General features: G+C 43.0%; 1 protein-coding gene across 4 annotated transcripts in view; it reads left to right on the top strand.

Moving 5' to 3' along the window:
- The window catches only part of MYO1C (myosin IC), a 60,821-nt gene that overhangs the window by 12,498 nt on the left and 29,281 nt on the right, over positions 1-19,042 (top strand). The window contains exon 1 of one of the 4 annotated variants that reach the window (XM_082492954.1): positions 15,052-15,157. The exons of the other annotated variants lie outside the window; for them this stretch is intronic. Coding sequence (XP_082349080.1) covers positions 15,140-15,157 — 18 coding nt within the window. The 5' untranslated portion in view covers positions 15,052-15,139. Of the gene's footprint in view, positions 1-15,051; positions 15,158-19,042 lie in introns of those variants that run through there. 4 annotated transcript variants of the gene reach the window in all.

Raw genomic sequence — 19,042 nt, 5'->3', positions numbered from 1 at the left:
TGCCCAGCTGAGGATGCAGGGATGTCCACTTTTACACTGCTTTTCAACGTGTCTAAAGGTTCAAAGGCCTTTTGGGCCCTGTGGGACTCTTCAACACAGTGTATGTCTGGGGTAGTAGGACAAGGTTACTGTGTTGTGGTATCTGAGCATGACGTTGTAATCGACACAGGCAGAAAGGGTAAGGGAGAAGGAATTCATTTGGCTGCCAAAACCTTTCGTGCGAGAGGTTGGATCTGGACCTGTGCCCTTTCTGGGCATACGTGCAGGTTCCTGCAATTTGTAGCTGCTATTGCTGTCACCACCAGTAGTGGCACCCAAGTAAACAAAATTTAGGAACGCCATCCTGCAATAGAAACTTCAAGAGGCTATTTCTAGATGGAATTGAAGCTGCATGTGATTTAGTGGACTGTAGCCTCATTGTGAGGATAGAAGGCAACCCAAAGTGGTCTGAACTGGAATTCTTTATTGTTGCTAACACTGTAATGGGCAGCTGGATTAAACTATTTTGGAGCTTTATTCCTTTTTGATACCATACTAGCACTCTTGTTAGAGGCTTCATAACAAGCTAAAGTTTGGCAGTTGCTAGTGCAAGCCCATATTTTTAGATGCTCTATTGATATTTTTATTTCCCAGAAAATAGATGTTCTGGCAAAAGACAATTAAAGAAACAACTTTAAAATGTGTATACTAAACACAAAGATTATCACCCAGCAGGTGAGCTGGAGCAGCAGAGGCAGTAATGGGTTAGCACTTAGGTAAGTGAATTTTGGAATAGCGAGGTTCAGCTTTGCTGGGAAGGGTAGTACCTGCATGTAGCTGCTCCTGTGACCCATCAGCTGTTCCAGTAATTCTCAGAACGTGAAATTTGTCAGATCACCAGGCAAGTATGTGCTGCTTTTGTGCTGCCTGTCACAGACACCAGGAATCCTGAGAATGTAAAGGACTCTGAAGTTCCAGTTCTGTGTGCTTGCCCTTCCTCTCCTCCTCTAGGGGCTAATGGAAGCAGGAAAGGGGGTCAGGCTTGAAATACAAAGGCAAAGAAGAGGAATTTGTGAATATATAGTAGATAACGCCCATCAACTCACTGTACTTTGCCACTCCCACCCACTCCCCCCATTGTGGAAAATATGATTAAAGTCAGCCGCTCCGCCCTGACTGTCTGAACCATACATACACGCACAAATGCCAGATTCTCTTCATTCCAGGCTGCTGACTTCAAGAAGGACTTGCTCTGACAAGCTGGAAATGAGGGCTGGCAGCTTCGTCTGCAACTCAAAGGCTTTATCTTTCCTAAGACACTCTTCCTAACATTTCCCACAAATACTGTTCTGCTGGTAGGAGCTGTTGTATACACAGGACGCCATCAGGCACTTATGAATAAAGCCTTACATTGTGTAACGCTTCTTAGAACAGGCACTGAAAACTTCATAGAGCAGTTGGCATCAGGCCTATGGCAGAGCTTGCTCTCCTTGTGCTTCAGCCTCATTATTTGGGGAGCAGTAGGGAGAGTCAGCTCAGCCTTCTGATTCTTTTATCCCCTTACCAAGTGCTGGTGTTCTTTCCTTCACAAAAATTCTACTGTCCAGCCTTCCTCTCTCACTTTGAATATTTCCATCAGCTGATGATGCATTCATATTCAGCTCCCACAGCATATTCCTGCCGTTCATCACCTTGGTCTCTCTTCCCTCTCTGAACTCCCACCTGGGTAATCCCTTCGCTTCTTCCCCACGGCAAGCACAGGTTCTTTGACTTCTAGGATCGTTCTGACTCCGCCAGCAACTTGTTTCCCTGATCTTGCCTCCTAGCATTATTGCTTCACTGCTGCTTTTGCTCAGTGAAAGATGCCAACTGTGTCCACCTGCTCGGGTTTTTTTGCATGCGCTTTTAAATGGTCTGCTTATGCTGCATATGCAGTCTGTCACTTAGAATATTTATACTCCCTGACCTATCTCAATCAATTGATGAACTCAGCCTTCAGTAAATGCTTTTGCGGAGTGAAACCTATTGGAGAGTTGTAGTAATGGTTCCGGAGAGCGTCTGTGCCAGTAATTGCAAGACGGCCAAGCTCTTATTTGGATGCTGGTTTTGTTTCAAAATGGGTATTGGAGCAAGTATATTTTTACATTCATATAATATTTAACATGTGGAATTGAGATAACTTTAAGCTTGATGCAGTAAGGCATGCACCCGGATATAAAAATTTATCATAAATCAAATCTGAGTAGTCATTGTGGTTGTGACACGATTTCTGCCTAAAAGGGTATTTTTGATGTCATCATCATATTGCTTCAGAAGCAGCTTGCCAGTGTTATTTTAGGTTGTGGAGGGTGTGTACATGTATATATTTTCTAAAAACCATAAGACCTACCAGTATCAAATGTCTGCCCAGTACTTCACAGATTTCACAACTGGCTGTTAGTAGACAAAACTTTTTTTTTTGTCTGATTTTTGAGGGAGGGCTGTTTACACAGGGGCTGTGGCCTTGACTTATGGCCATATAACTAATCATGTTGAGCAGAAAAGGGATCCCACTAGTCTTGGCTCCAAATCATCTCTCTTGACCATGGGACTGTGCTTTCTGGACGCCATGTGAAAAAGATTGGTGAAACAAAAACTCTCATTTCCCCTTATCTAGTTTAATGTGCAAAGAGCAGGCAGCTCTGAAGCAGCGATATGACAGAATTAAAACCAGTGTTGTAGTGAGGGTTTCGAACGAGAAGCAGGCATGAAGAAGTACCCATAGCATTTAACCTCTGTGTTTTATTCATCCCAGAGCAAGTGTAATTTAAAGTGACACCTCTATAATTGATGAAGTATCTTTTTACCATTTGTTTAATTACCAGTTTCAATGTCTAGAAAGCAGTGGATCAATAATTTACAGTGATGAGCTTCCCTGTGTCCCTCTGTTTGTCTAGTTCAACCATACAAACGATAGCTTCTGAAACAAAGCCTCAAGTTTTGATGCTTTTCTTTTTCTTTAGGTGATTTAAAAGAGCTTAACTTTTTTTCCTGCCACAGGTGTACTCCCACACAGCTGAAACTGATGGCAGAGCTCCCACTGACCTCAGTGAAGCAGGGTTAATCTAGGGATTGCCGTGCACCCTGTATCACCTCTCATCTTTTTGCAGTCTCCTCTCATTATTGCACAGTGGCTAAAGCTGGGATCATGTTGTTGCTGCAATAGCGAATGATGCTGCCCTGGCAATATCTATGGGCTGTTAGAAAATTTAAGCGAAGGAACCAGAGCTGCTGCCTGTGTTTTGTATCTATTTCTTGCCTTACAGGCTTTGATAATGTGTATTGATTTTTCTGTGGGAGATACCTATTCTTGAGATTCTTGGACCCTTCTTTCAGGTTAGAGCTCAGATTCCCTCATGGCCCTGCATCACTCACTAGGGAATCTGTGCCCGTTGAACCAGAGGAAAGCAAGTGTTTCCTTCCCAGTGGGATGAGACTTAGGACAGTTCCTGTCATCATCCCAGTTGCCATGGACAGTAGCGTTTGCTCAGACAGCATCAGATCAAAAGATACCCAACCTCCATGAGATCTCCAAATCCATGCACTTCTAGCAGGATGTGGCCTCATGTGGAAAGGTCTCCCACCTGCACGCTGGTGGCCTCAAGGCAGAAGGATACCTCTCATTTTTTTGAGGATGTGCTCATTATCTGCATCAGCACAAGCGGATGCTTCCCCTTTCCTGTCTCTTATTCTTAGGGGTGCTGGTCCTCATCTTCTAATGGAGAACAGAATGCTGTGGGACAGTTGGTACTTCTGTTAATATCACAACTGGCACAACCAGCTGTGAATTCCATCAGGATCTCTTGTTTGAGTTGGAGGTCACAGCCCGGAAGTTTTCTTTGATATGGTAGAAGTAAAGCATCGATAGGAAGATTGCTGGGCCTGCCTGTGACTAACTATTTTATCTGCCTCAGCAAGATTTATACAGTTTTTCAACCACCCAATGTAGGACTATAAATAAACGAGAGAGAGAGAAAGAAAGGATTTGGACCTAGCCACAGCTGGGGAATGAATGTTTCCATTCACTCCATAGGCCCATATTTATCCAGATGTGGAACACGCATTCCTGAGAACCACAAAGGAATGGGCTCCTTGATGATTCTTTAGTGTGTATTTTGTCTTTGTTTTTGATTAAAACTATGTCCCTGATAATGCAGAAAATCTTGAAATGCTGTGAGCAGGATAGTGTAGTTGTCCTGAGTGAGCAGGGAGTTGAAACCATGTCTTCACCACTTCAAAGGGTGCTTACTAAGTTGCAAGCCAATCACTTTTTTTTTTTTTTTAACATCAGTGTGATTACTTCTTCTTTTACTTAAAAAAAAAAATAATCTTGATTTAATGCCGCTTTAATTCAGTAGGAGTATCAATTTTCAAAATATTGGCAAACAATATTCTGGATCATTTGATGAGTGCGAGCTGATGCTGGTGGATGTGGGATGTCCTTCTGAAATGATGTCTGTATTTTCCAGGCATCCTGGAATACTTCTGCCAACATGATGGCAACTCATCACTCCCTATTTACAGTTAACTGAGGATATATCTAGTTTAGGATAAAAATGTTTGCAATTCACAAAAACATTATAGACTTTGTTCACTGTGGGATCTTTGGGGCACTGTCAGACTGGTCAGAAGGAGATTACCTCAGACAATACCCTTAGTCTGGTGGCTTTTACCCTCGTTTTCAGAAGCAACAGAATAGACAGGGTAAAGGGAAGCAGTTCAGACATAAGCCAGCTGCAATATCATCTGCCCACGTGCTCCCGTTGGTTGCCAGGCCTCAAGTCTGACACGCTGCCAGATAGCCCGTCTGCACTGTGTGTCTACTTTTTTCGTCTGCTTTTGGAAACTGCTTAGGCCATTTCTTTTAGCATAATCTGGAATTTCTGCAGATCATTGGATATTCTTATTTTGGGTTCGTGATCTAGTTCTACTGCAGACTGTTGTTGAAACTCTTTCCTTAAACTTTTCATAGGGGACTTATGCCGTCACAATAAATGTCAAATGCTCTTTGTTCTCCTACAAAGAAGGGTTTGAAAGAAGTTCAGTACCATATGTGTTCCTAATAGTTTTATTAGAACTTATTTATAACTTTTCACTGTCCCAAAATAACTGCCTGCCTTAGGCCAAGAAAGTCAGTTTGGGACAGAGGAAAAAAAGTGGTGGAAGTACAAATTGTGCCTGTAAACTCCACGCTTATAAATCATCAAATTAAAAACTACTCCACTTGTTTGAATGTCTTAAAGCATTGAATGTGCCCTTTTTCTGGGCTTACAGAATTTGGCTCCACTTAGTCGTTGGTTGTTTGCTTACAGCATTGCAAAGTTTGCATTAAAAAAGAGTCACACCCAGAAGGAAAATAAGAACTCGTTTCTTCCAGGTATCACCCGTTTCTGGCATCAGAATGAAGTGTCGCAAGAATACTTGACGATCAGTGTGGTGGTGTTCTTTTTCCTTAAGGAACCTATGGACATGACATGGAACAAACCTGTGACAGATGCCATTGTACCGATATGCAATGTTGCTCATAGCAACATCTACCTAAATTTGGGGTACAAATTATACTGATATATATATATATATCTTTATGTTACTATGAATTTTCTATACTAGGGATTTTGTTATTACACTAACAGGAGTGGGGAGTAGGAATAGTTGTTGGGGCATCACTCATGTACAAGCTATGTTATAAAAAAAACAACTCAGAATTTCAGGAAATATATTTCATACGTGAACCTCTCTCCTGTGCTCTTCAGGAAATTTTTAGCCATTTGGCCTTTATTTTCCTGAGATTGGAGAATTGAATATACTATAATCCAGCTACTACCTGTGCTCCAGTTTCCACGTTGCAGTAAAGTTCATGGTTTTGACAGCAGACTAGGAGTTCAACAAGAGCTTTATTCAGACTTTACAAAAAGGAAAAGCTTCACATTAACTGAAAGAAACAATTTCATTTAGCTATTTTGGAGGGAGGTATTTCCTTTTTAAACCATTTTCACAGGACCAAATGGTCTGGGGTTGGGTGTGGTTTGTTTTAATGCAAAACTGCATTGATGAAAGTGGTCAATTAAAAGAAAAAAGGACAATGTAGGACAAGTCAGTCAAGTTTAGTTGTTTCCTATAAAGGAGTCTGATATAGTAGATAAATCTGTTATTTGGATGTCTATAAAATGATATGTCATTCAGATAGCCTTCCCTAGGTTTCAGATTTAACCCACTAAACAAAATAAAGCAGCTTAAACTGCTGTCAACAGTTCTAAACAGACAATTCCAATATTTAGAGAAGAATTTCATTATTGTCATCAGTGGCAAATTCTCATAAGAAGCTGGGAGGAACTTAGGACCCTATCAATACAATATTAGTAGGGATGGTTGGTCTCTGCTTCCAGATTCCTAGTCTCATACCTGTGATTCTTCTCACTTTTTAGAGCCAAGACAAGTATCTTATTTCTCCCGGAGAACTGAACAAACAACTTACTGACTGCATCCTTTGGCTTGGTACAAAAAATAAGTAGAGAAGACAACTATGTTTAGTGTCCAGGCTTAAAGCTGAGACTTTGTACCGACTTAGATGCGCAGGGAGCTAGTTCCCAAAACATGTTTTTTCCAAAATTAATTGACTTTCTGATACCACTGACGACAAGCAATACCAGCAAAGGCCATCTTTCTGAATTGCTTTATAATCGTTATACAGCAGTTATTACATGAGAAAAGAGGCACAAGGGTGCTAGATCTAAAATGTAGTTAGTTTTCTCTAAGAGTCATATCCACTTATGTTTACCAGTTCTGAAAAAACCTGCCTGTTGCCTGCACTTGTTTTTCCCCTCACAGTGCAGGCAAGAATGTGAAATATCTAACTGGACAAAAATTAAAGGTCAGTTTAAAAATCTTCAGAAATCCAAGATGTCCCTAAAGATAAGTTAAATATGAAATGTCCTCTTGGGACAGAATTGCTGTATGCCCTGGAAAGCTTAACACTGCCTTGAGTGCACACCCTTTTCTGGCCAGGTAGTATGGGGACAAGGTATGAGCAACTGGTGAAGAACGTACCTGAGAGCCTGGTTACGCTGGAGCAATCCTCTGGAACAGTTTAGGGAATGGTAAATCTCAGCCACGGTCTCATCAGGACTGTGAAGTTCCTGATGCTGCGATGTAGAAGAGTGCTTTTGCTGTCAAAACTCTTACTGTCTCGTCAATGAGCCTTTCATAAGGGTAGCCTTGCTTGCTTTTTTTAAGGCGCTCAGCCTAACTTTGCTGTGACAAACTGACCATTTCAGCTCAAGGAGGTCTTACCAGCTAACACACTGAAAATCTTGGCTGGGATTTGCCCTCACGTTCCTCTAGAAGCTGTGTAACTCTTCAGGGGCTGCATTTGTAGACAGAAAAAAGACAGGCAGGAGGTAGCAGGGCTACAGATACAAAATTATTTGTACACTTTGTCACAAATATCCTATTGGTCTCAGGAAAAAAAAAAAGTCTGGGTGATAAACCTGTCTAGGAATTTATATTGTGCTCATTTCCATGGCAGCTATGGGACTGTCAGACTCTGTTTGCTCAGCAAGCTTCTCTGCACTGGCAGAGGAGAGCTTCTGGCCTTATCCAAAGACAAAAGCAGAGATGGAAAGATACCCCTCGCTGGGGATCACAGGGAAACGTTCCAGTTGTATCACTTTGTCCAAACGAGGTCATTGTTGTAGGAACTCCCTGTCATTTGTATAAGAAGAAGGAAAATGTGTCTTTAACTGGGCTTGCAGGTTTTGTGTGTGTTGAAGCAATAGTAGGAAGCGTGCATGGGAGCTACGATGACAGCTCCAGACAGAAGTCAGTCTGATAGTTTTGCTGAGACACACGCAGCTTGTTGGAGTTACGTGCAGCTGCTGCTGAAACTGTTGGCCTCTGAGATGTTAATGCATACAGTTATGCGGGAACACTTTGAAAATTAAGTTAAACGGCTCCTTCCACAGATGCCCAACATCTTTACAGTTCAAACCAAAGTGAGTAAGAGAGCTGTCCAGTTCACAAAATGCAGCAGCAAACAGCTGTGCTCCATGGATCTACTGCCCGGGAAGGGCAGGTAGCGGGGCTGTCAGCCTTCCTTCTGCACTAGCACTGGCCACATCATGCTTTAGGACGTGGCTGTGTCTTTTCCTGCCCTTTCCGTATCAGAGATGCGCTCAGCCCTGCTTTGCAGGCGCTATTTTGTGGATTTAAAAGTCTGTTCTGTCAGTTTTTTTCCTCCCATGAAGAAAAGCAAGGGCACGCTAGAAGAAGGACATAGCAGCTCTAATTTGTACATTTAGTTTTCTATTTGGGGCTGTGGGAGAGGCCCCTCTCTGCTCAGGAGGGAGGAGTCGCAGGTTCCGTGCTGCCCATCTCTACGGCAGGGAACTGCACGCTGCCTTCCTGGAGAGGGCTGATGTGTGAAGAGCCCTGCTCTGCCAGTTGTGTCCCTCCTCAGTACTCTCGTGTGTTCTTCTGTTCCAGACTGCAAACAGTTTAGTGCTCATCTGGCCTTATATAGTAATTTCCTATTATTAGAAACGTTTCCTTGGGATCTTTGCTCAGGGAGTAGCAGAGGGAAATCCTGTTTCCTTCATCTAACATGCAGGCAGAGCACCAGTGTTCACTCTTTCCTTATCTAGTGTCGATAGAACAAGAAGTTTTTGTTATGATATACTTTCCAGTCTTCATCCCTTTCTAACACTAAGCCTCTTTTTAGAAATGCAGAAAAAGAAATTTGAAGAAATAGGAACTGTCAGCCACCAATGTGAGCTGTAAAGCGTTGCCTGCAGCCTATAAGTTCTGCCTGTTCTTTCTCAGCTATGTTTTTAGCTCTCAGATTTAGTCGTCCAGATGCTTTGGAAAATAAATTCTCTTTTTCATGTTGGCTTGTGTGAAAAATAGTGTGGATAGATTATTTCACCTGGGTCTGCCAGAGTATCGATAGAAAGTTAATGGCAGTTAATGAAAGTTAGTGTTAAAAAAAAGAGGAGCAATTATATATTATGGAGGGAGTTTTTGTTTTGCGTGCAGAACATGTTTTTAAATGAGAGATTGGTCACTGAAAGCACAGAGATACGCACAGGCTTTGAACACTTAATTTTTCCTGTGAAAACATTTTTTCCCCTTAAAAGGAAGATGTAGGTCCTGCCGCTGGGAGTGACTGTTTAGAAAGTCAGTTGGGAGGAATGCACATCAGCTGAACTGAGTCAGGCTGTTTGTATTAACAGCTCCGTCAAAACGGCTCTACTTGTTCTTGCCACAGACTCTGCAGGGGAGCTGCTTAAAACGATTGTATCAAAGTAAGGGCAAAGCAATCAAACTGAACTAACTGTTGGTTTTAAACTCTTTGCTATTGAAGTTAGTTCAACAATGACTGTTGGATTCAGAGTGGGTGGGGTGAAGCTGAAGAGGCGACTGTCTTGCAGTCCTGTAACACAACCCACAGAGCCATAGCGCAGGGCAGCGCAGGAATGGGATGCGGTGAGAGCAGCCACACGCGTGAGACACGCTGGCATCATGTTAAGGGCATCTGGTAACCATAAAGTGGGACTTTGTTCTGACGGTCACTGTCAAAGCCAGTCATCCATTTCTGTTTCACTGGTTCAGCAGAGAGCAACAACAAGGAAAATTTATCTTAATTTGTTAGATTAACCCAGTTTCGGTTTTCACTCACGTCATAGACCCAGAATTATTGTGTGTGTGCGGGAGCCATAACTAAATACGAGTGCTGCATATGTGCTTTTTAATCTGCCGTTTCTCAAGCGCATCTGTCATCAGAGGTATCAAAATAGTGAATAGCACTTACAGAGAAAGTGTAGGAGTACAAGGAGAAGTGTACCTCTCCATCTTCATTTTTTTGTAGTGTTCCTTTTTTTTGTAATATTCTTGTTTATTTGGGAAAGACTGAGCTTGGGAAGAAGAGGTGTTTAGTGTTCTCACTGTTGAAGCTTTCTTGAAACAAACAAAACCAGTATTGACAGTTTTAGGCATTACAAAGCATAAATTAGAATCCAAAATAATAATTTAAATATTCTTTGTCTTCTGGTTTTTGAACCCTTTTGGCCACACCTATAATGTTTTTAAGCTTTTGTCTGTAATCGTGCAAACACATTCACACAGAATCGGAGAATTTGGAGAACTCATGATGATGTCATGAAGCTTGCAGTAAAATTAAGGAACTTTATCATCTTGGAACGCCTTTTGAGTGAGTATGATGGGCTTTTAATTTAACCTTTATAGGTCTGCAGTTTCATAATTGACCGGGAATGCTGTGTCTCCAGGGAGCAATGCCCTCTGTCCAGGCTTCTCTTCCTAACTGCTTGTTTGGGGGACAACTGGGGAAAGAGGAGATGCATTAATACAAGCAAAAAGAGGGTAGAAAACAATTCTTAGCAGAGCTAAAGGTATGGGAAAGAGGTTCTGCCTCCTTATCAAGCCTGTTACAATATTTAATGTTGCTTCTTTGGCAGGGCATTGATTTATCCAGTCATCATGCAGTCAGATGTTCATCCTCTGCTGGTACAGGGCTTTTTTCCTAAAGCAACGGGCCAAATGTCCGTCAGAACCTGCAGTTTTCTGCTATAGGGTGTCTCGGGAACGTGAGGCATTTTAATCAGTGTTAGATCAGTATAGTCTGGACAGCAGGACACGTGATAAGTTAAAGAAATGTCTATTTTTTAAGACGTTCCTCTGACCTGCCAGAGGAAAGGCTCTCAAATTCCTGGCCTGTTTCGGGTGGTTTGTTTCCCATGGTATCTTTGCCAAGTGCTTTCTAATTATGGAATGTGTGTTATTCTGTAGTTCTTTTGCAAGGCAGAACTAATGAATATTATAAAAATCCAGAAAAAAATATATGCATTGATAGATGAATTTGTCATTTTTTTGCTTTTGGAATAATGTAGATGCGATCCATATCAACTTTTGAATAGCATAAACCCAAGCCCGCGTCTCTTACCTCCAGGTTTATTTTGTGCAGTGGAATCTGCACAGCAGAGGGGAAGACTGGTTTGCTGATGCCAGTTTCATGGGGCCAAACTCTCTCTTTCCGCAGAGCCACTGCTTGGGGGTGTAGCTTAGCCAGCCCCGCACGGCTCTGTGAGCCCGTGGGAGCAGGGCTGACAGGAAAGGTTTCCAGTCCCCTTGCTTTGAATGTGAAATTGTATGCAGGGAATCAGCTGCTTATCAGCAACGAGCAGAGCAATCCCAGTGCTCTAATCCAGGGTTTATATGAGTCACTTCTAACTGGTGAGGCCTGGAAAACTTGATTCATACCTCTGCCTGTAGTTGCCTGTACTAGTGATACAGACCGAGCAGCCGTCCTCAGCTGAAATCACAGACAAGGGCTGGGCTCTGTTGCTGGAAAGGAAGAACTCGGTTTTATCACCTTCATAGTCCAGGATAAAGATCTTTTAAATCAAAATTATGTTGGTTATCTCTGGTTTCCAATTTATTTTCTTTTTTCCCCCCTCACAATTTAGGCTAACCCCCACACAGGAGTGTTTGCCTCACCAACAAGAGCTGAGCAGTAGTTCGGCTATAGGAAAAAACAAACAAACAAACAAACAAAAAAACCCCAAAAAATGTTTTGAGGAAAGATCTTCCCAGTGAATAAATGAAAGGGTTCACCTGCATAAAAAAGCCAAGGGAAATGTGTAAAACAAAACAAACCCCTAAACCAAAAACAGACAAACAAACAAAAAAACACCTTCTGAATACTGGGCTCATATGTTTTCCTCTAACGTGCTGTTTTCAGTGATGAGATGTGTTCTGAGAAGTGTTTGGAGGTGAAGTTGTTAATGTGAAGACAACTCTATGCTAATACATACCTTAAAAAGGTAACACGAGTTTTATTGAATCTCTTGTTTGGCTACAACTAGACTGATTTGAGAAATTATGATGGAGAACTGACATTCTCCTCCTGAAGAGTTAAAACCACCAGGCTACAGCTCTAATTGTACTTGGAAAACTCCTGGCTCAGGGCTTGCTGTTGTGCTTCAGTAATGGCTAATGTGGCTCAGTTTGGGAAATGTAGCTTAGGTTATCTTTGGTTTACCTGTGCTCCTGCACTGAGCTCTGGAACATTGGCCATTTCCTTCAGTGCTCTGAAACAGAGCGATGCTAAACCCACCTCTGAAATGTGCCCTGAGGCTGCCTCCGTTATTAATTCACCGAACTCCTCAATTGGTTGACGATAAGAAGTGAATAAAAATCATGCCAAATAGTTGTGCAAGAATTGAGAGGTACTACGGGTAATTTCCCAAAATGGAATCTAATGAGGGCAGAAGAGCCGGTGGCACCACAGCTCTCTTCAGAAGCGCTACCCAAGCTTCATCACAAATCCTCGTGACCGCTGGCACCTTCTTCCTGTGACAAATGACATCCACCGCAGCGCAGGATCTCTGGAATCAATGCTTTGGGTCAGAGCTAATTAGAGAGGAGTGCTGCACTGAACCACTGACATCTGCTATGTTTCTTGGGTTTTAAATAGCCTCCTGTCTGAGTAGTGGCCATACACAATCTTGTTTTACTTAAAAAAGCTTTAAAGTGAAGCGAGTAGCTTTTTGATTTAAATCTTTTTACTTTAAAAGCTTGACTTTACCCTTTCTATAATAGAATTTGAAAATTATGCATTTTGATAAGAAAAAAAAAAAACAAAAAAAAAAACAAAAAAAAAAACAAACTAAAGCAACCAACCCTCATTAAGCAGAGCTGACTTCAGTGCCAGTCATGAAATATCAGCAGTCGGGCTGGGGATGATTTCATGGCTCTGCATGTTCCATGGTTAAAGAACCTGCCTTTTGATGCTGCAAAACATGGGTGATGACTGCCACAAGGGACCACTGGAAATGGATTCCAACAACTGAGATGCTTGTAAATGTTGGTTCTGGGCAGATCTGTAGAGTAGGGCTTACTCAGCAGTGCTGCATGCTGCCTGCAGTCGTATCTGATCCGAGACTAGTACACCTAAAAAGGCTCTTTGGCCCTTAGAGAAAGAGAATTGGTTTATTTCCGCTTTCTGCTGTTATCCTATGATTGTGAGAAAAGCCTTCCCCACTTAAGAAAAGAAAAATAATATCCTCCAAAGGAGTTTTATGATGACAAAAGGGCATTATTCAGTTTGCCACCTCTGTTCACCTGCGTGTGGTAGTGAACTGGTCACGATAGCTGACTGCCCTCAGTGTGAAACCTACATTTTCAGAAGTATTTGAACAGATGCAAGAGAGAGTCTGCAGCGGTTGCTTTTCAGAAGATGATGCACAGCAGGAAAGATTATGTTTCCGTTAATTTTGATAAGGTTCAGGTGTTGTTTACATCAGGCTGATGTTTGCTGAGTGCAGATGTGGCCACGTGCATTTAGAGCAAATGACCTCTGACAATTCAGCTGATGAGTTTGTAGTGTTGGACTAAGTTTGAGACCTCCTAACTGCAGGGGTAAGTTAAGGGGGGAGGGCCTTGTACAGTGTGGATAAACCTGCACCTTGTTTGTAGCCATTTGCCACGCTCTTGCCTAATTGTAGAGTCCCATACTACAGATCACTTGGAGAAGGGTCCGTTAGGAGGGCGGTATAGAGGAGAAATGGGTGGCAATATGCTTTGTGCAGATTGTGATTATCTGTGTTGGGAGGCTTGCAGACAGAAACCCATCATCTTCGTTAGCGGCTATGAGTCAGATCAAACGGTTCACTAATTTTTCAGTCACTGATGCTTGGAAGTGGAAGGTCCTCTGGCTCAGGGCAGAGCTCATCTCCTTCAGGGGTCTGCCTGGCCCCCAGCGCAGCTGCACGACAGCAGTTTTGCATGCTCATTATGTGAACTACTTCTGACCTAACTACCTAAAGAGCGGTATGCTTTGGCTGGACCCTGTGCCAGGGTAATGTGCTATCTGTAATAGCTTTATTTGCTATACCTGTAATTTGTTTTAGGATGGACACATAGCTTAGACCGTTGAGGAGCAAAATAGTTAGTAGAATCATAGAATATTTTTAGGCTGGAAGGGACCTCTGGAGATCTCTGATTCAGCCCCACTTCCAAGCAGGACCAATTTAGATCAGGTTGCTCAGGCATTGTCTGGTTGAGTCTTAAGTATCTCCAATGATGGAGTTTCACAACTTCTTGGGGCCCCTGTTCCAGTATTTGACAGCACTCACTGGGAAAAAAATTTCCCAGTATTTCATTGGAATTTTCCTTCTTCCAACTTCGTGCATTGCCTCTCGTCCTTTCACTTTCCACTTAATGCTGCATATACATTTTGAAGTTTGTCAGAACGCCCGTGTCTTGGGGGGTAGGGAGGGTTTCACACTCATGGTGTAGCGATGGCCATTAATTTTTTTGTGTGAGACCAAACCCCGACGGCCTCAGAGACAGCTAAACGTGCCACTTCTGTTTGCAAGGGTTGGAGACAAAGGGCAGCAGTGGCTTGACTGTGTCAGACTAGGAAGGGTCTGTCTTGGTAGTGGGGGTTATTTTGTGACGAGGACCTCAGGGACCTCCCTATAGAGTAGGTGTTAGCCAGTACACCGAGTCCTTGCAAGGGCAGACGAGGCAAACCATCTTCCCCCCGAACTCTTCGTGGTCCTTCGATTTGCTGCGAGAAGTGACTACGTGTGTAATTGTAAGCCCGGGAGATTTCGCTGTGGTTGGGGTGAGTTGGGAGCGGGTTTGGGGAGCCCCCTTGACGCTGCTGCTGCTGTTTCAGTGCAGAAACTTGCTGTAACGGAGCATATCGCTTCCTGTCCTGTTTGCTGTGGGTTTTGCGTGTTGGACTCTGCCCCAGGTTTTCCAGCGCCCGTGATTACTTTTCTTTCCGTTTTTCCCTGTCACTGGGCAGCGGGGACTCTGCAGGCAGAGGACAGCTGACTTCTCTTGGACTGCCTTTCTTCAGTTGTGTGGGTTTCTCCTTTCTGGGAGGGGAGGAGAGTTCCTCTCCCTCTCCGTGTAAAACGCCCTCCCCAGGATGCTCCAGTAGGAGCCGGTGGGAGGGAGGGAGTTCTGACTGCACCGAAAATGTCATGAAAAAAAAAAGGCAACTGACAGAAGAGAGAACTTGTCCTCAGATTCCTGCTTTTTGCAGCAGCGTAAACTAAGTCTCCGCAAGTGCTGCGGGAGCTGGCAGGAGGCAGAAATGAAGTTCAGAGGCGCGGTAAGATTTGTTCAGCTGTGTTGGTGTTTTTTCAGCTTTCAGATGTGTATCTAGGCTGAGAAGAAGGGAGATAAATTTTCAAGGTTTCAGCAGGAAAGTGAAGTGCTTCAGCCTGCTTTGCAGTAGACCCCTTCATTGGAAAGTTATGTGAAAGGGGCTGAAATAGGATAAAAAACCGAGGAGATACGTGTTTTGAGGAGGAAGCCAAGGTGGGAGTTGAGAGAGTGGGAAGAGAGGGGGAAAGCCGTGCGCTGCCTTAGGGGAGAAGAAAGGGTGGAGCTTTTGCTTGGGTGGAAGGGGCTTGGGGATGTGAGAGTACTGGTGCTGGGCTCTGCTTGTGTCCTTCCCAGGGACACAGTGGGCTTCTTTCTCTGTGACTGCCACCCTAGGGAATGGCAGGAAATACCTGCTTAAGGACTCGCCGCTACTCAGTTCCTCCAATGTGTATTTACTTTAGCAAAACTTTGTCGGTGTTTTAGCGGCAACCATAAAGCTTGGGTCTGCCTACTGCATTGCAACCAGCGGGAGCTTAGAAACACGAGTATGTGGCAATAGAGTGAGAAGACTAGGATTGTTACCTGGAAAAAGGGATGAGTAAGAGAGGAGGAAAAAAGAAATACAATAGTGCCACAGAGAAGGCAGATCATGAGCTCCCTTTTTCTGTGTCGTAACATAGGAAGAGGGACATTCAGTTAAGTTAAAAGTTGCCAAAGAGATGCAAAGATTGTTTTCATACAGTGCATAACTGGGCTACGGAATTCACTGACGCTGGAAGATGCTGAGGTCAAGAATGAGGGAATGTTATAAAAATGAGTGTATGTGGGCTTTTGTCTGGATAAGAATGTTCAAGACTTTAATTGGTAAACTTACCAAATTTAGGAAGAGAAGGATTGAAAATGTCATGCCTGTAGATTTAAGCATTCTGACTGTTGAAGAAGAGTTACCATGAGACAGGAGTATCCCATACTTGCTCAATCTAGAGATCCTTGCATGTTTTCCCAAATAGCCTAGTGTTGACCACTGTGTGAGAAAGGGTCTTAGTGATGAAGGGGAGCACAGAGCTTCCGGAGGACCTGCTCGGTTCCTCCCTGTGACAGCGTGTTTGAAGGTGGAGATGATAGTGCTCGAGAGACTTCTGCTTGGATTTCTGTTGGCGTGGAGGATGGCAGGAGCCAGCAAACCTCTGCGCAGCAGGGGGTATAGAGAAAGGGGTTTAGATGTGTTATGTGAGAGCGTGATAAGCAGTGATGTTGTCTAGGGTGGTGCTTGATATTCTCCGAAAGAACATGTGGGTGTGGAAGTGCCCTTCACATGCCCTGGGAATGCGCTGGAGCACTTGTTCTGTTTGGAAAGTTTTACTATCTTTGAAAGACATAATGGTCTGAAATGGTTGTGTGGGGTGTGTGGAATCCAGCGGAGAAGGTGGGAACGTCTGGTGTGGGGAAGACCAGAGTGCTGCAAGAGTGTGAGACCCGTGGTATTTGCAGGGAGAGAGGAGAAACGATGTCCGCATTTACAGGGAAATACAGCAGCAGTTGTCAAAGAACAGTGAATAAGGGCACAGGGTCAGCACCCCATTGCTGCACGCTGGGAGCAAGCGCGTGCCGTGATTCCTATGTGTAAACCAGTGTTTGAATGTCTGCTCCCCTCTCACCTGCTCGGTCTGATCTGGAAGTCAATGGCAAAACTTAGTTGGAAGGGAAGTGATCTGAATTTTTGGTTTTTATACCATCTGTCTCTGAAGCTACCATGGGATGTACTGCAGGTCGCAGGTAGTCCTGCTATGTATACTGTGATCGGCAACATCTTTTGACTAGCAGCAGCTTGTGACATCTGGTCAGGAGCAAAAATGTCAGCTCCCTAAATATAGAAATTCAGTGTATTTACTTTTCCAGCCTTGGTGATCTTTCTGGTCTGCCTAGTTCATTTTTCTTACTGCTATGTTATACTTAGCTTGTTGATTGAAATGTCAGCATCCCCTCTTAGGGCTAAACATTTTTCTTCTTCAAATCAGTTCTTATAACTACTTTTTCCTTTTCACTACTAATTGCTTCTCTTTTCCTAACTTAATTCCCACGCCCCCCCCCCCCCCCCAAAAAAAAAAAAAGTCTAGTAAACTCTATAATTACGTTATAAACATTGAACAAATTATATTATCTGTTTGCCATGCAAATCTCCATGGCTTTCTTTGTTTTCCAGTCCATCATAATTTGCATTTCTAATTTACATTTGAGCTCCTTAGATATAGATTCTTACCATTCTAAATGTTGCAAGTGTCAAATCTCATTGATTAATATATTAAGTCATAATTAATTGCAGCAACATCCGCACCCTGCATTATTGTTTTTCAAAAGATTAAATTTTTGCTTTCACAGTTTGAACTCTCCACGACCTACATGCATTAATAGATGCTTAAAATAATGCACAGTGTGATACATTGCTCACATTTCCCATTCTGCTTTGCATTTTAGGGTGGGAGATTAAACAGCTCTGTAGCTTGGAAAGTGAGGGAGGCAGAACTTTATAAGTTCTAGGTAATTTGCTAGTGGGGACCCAGCAGATCTTTGTGAGAGCAGAATAAGCTTGATTACCCTATATTTCAGATTATTTTATGTTTTAATGTATTCTGCTTTGTCCCTACTTAAAATGTGGAAGACTTCAAAATAAATGGTTTACAGAAATCAGGCAAAGAAGTGGCATTTTTTTCTCCTTAATACCATTTTTTGAATAGTGCGTTCTATAGTTAAATCGATTCAGCATGTGTTTTAGGATGGGGAAGGAAGTATCAAAGAGGGAGACCCAGGTTCTGAGCATGGGCAAGTGCTCCCTGACTCCAGACATTCCTTTGTTGGCGATGTATTGCTCTAAAAGAAGCAAGAATAAAAACTGATTCTGCTATAAACGGTCCCTGAGTGGCAGCTGCTGACATGGTAACTTTTTTTGCAAGTTGAAATTGTTCCCTTTAACTCTACTAAGTCAGTGTCATCAGAGTTATTGCCTGGTTTTGATCCCATTTGATCTGACAGTTCTGATTTTTCTCAAGTTGTCTGCTCAGAACAGCTTACTGCCTTGTGGGAAATACTGCAGTATTCATTGGGCTTACATAATTAAAAGTAAAACCAAAACATTTCATTTTGTTACTGCACTTTTTTCATTAAACAAGTCCAATAAGTGAGATTTGGGTTGCATAAATTATTGTCTGAGGTCAGATGGCTTCAGAAAGCACAGATAAATCCGTGTGGTTGGTTGCAGAGGATTTTGATGTGAGATAGAGCGCTGTCTCTCGGGGAACCCTCTTTCCAGCTCAGCTGTTGACTAACAGTTTTCTGTGTCCAAAATGTGCAGCTAACTTTCACTGTGGTGAAAGGGAGGAGGATCCTAAGTGGCTGCACTTTAATCTGTCAGGGATTTGCTGGCAGGCGGCAAGTGCTTGACTTAAAATCCCTTGGTCCAGGTCCACCTCAGTTGTTTTCATGATTGCTTTCTCCATGTGAAAGGAAAGAAGAGCTATCCCGTTCTGCACCTCAGGAACTGAGGCCCTGGATGAAATAGTTGATTTTTGTCTGCACTACTGTCTAGCCCATGCCGTGTCCAAACCCTTTCCCAGGCTGTGGAGTGGATTAGAAATCAGAGGAATTTTTTTTTCCTTCCTGCAGCTTTGGCATGGCAGTGAAGAATGTCATACTATCCAGAAGACGAATGTGTTTTAACTGCCACCTCCCCACAAGAAGTTCGTTCTGGTTCAGACTTCTTATTGTCTTCCAGAGTCTAATCTGAATTTCCCTTCCCTCTCACATTTAGTTCTTGCCTGTTCTTCCGTTCCCGGCTTTGTAACTATTTCTGGAACCTGCAGATCAATCATCTTTCACTTGATACCAAGATAAA

Source organism: Vanellus vanellus (assembly GCF_965231255.1).
Source record: "Vanellus vanellus genome assembly, chromosome: 19".
Lineage (NCBI taxonomy): Eukaryota > Metazoa > Chordata > Aves > Charadriiformes > Charadriidae > Vanellus > Vanellus vanellus.
The sequence above is the reverse complement of the archived record's forward strand: the minus strand, read 5'-3'. Positions and strand labels throughout refer to the sequence as shown.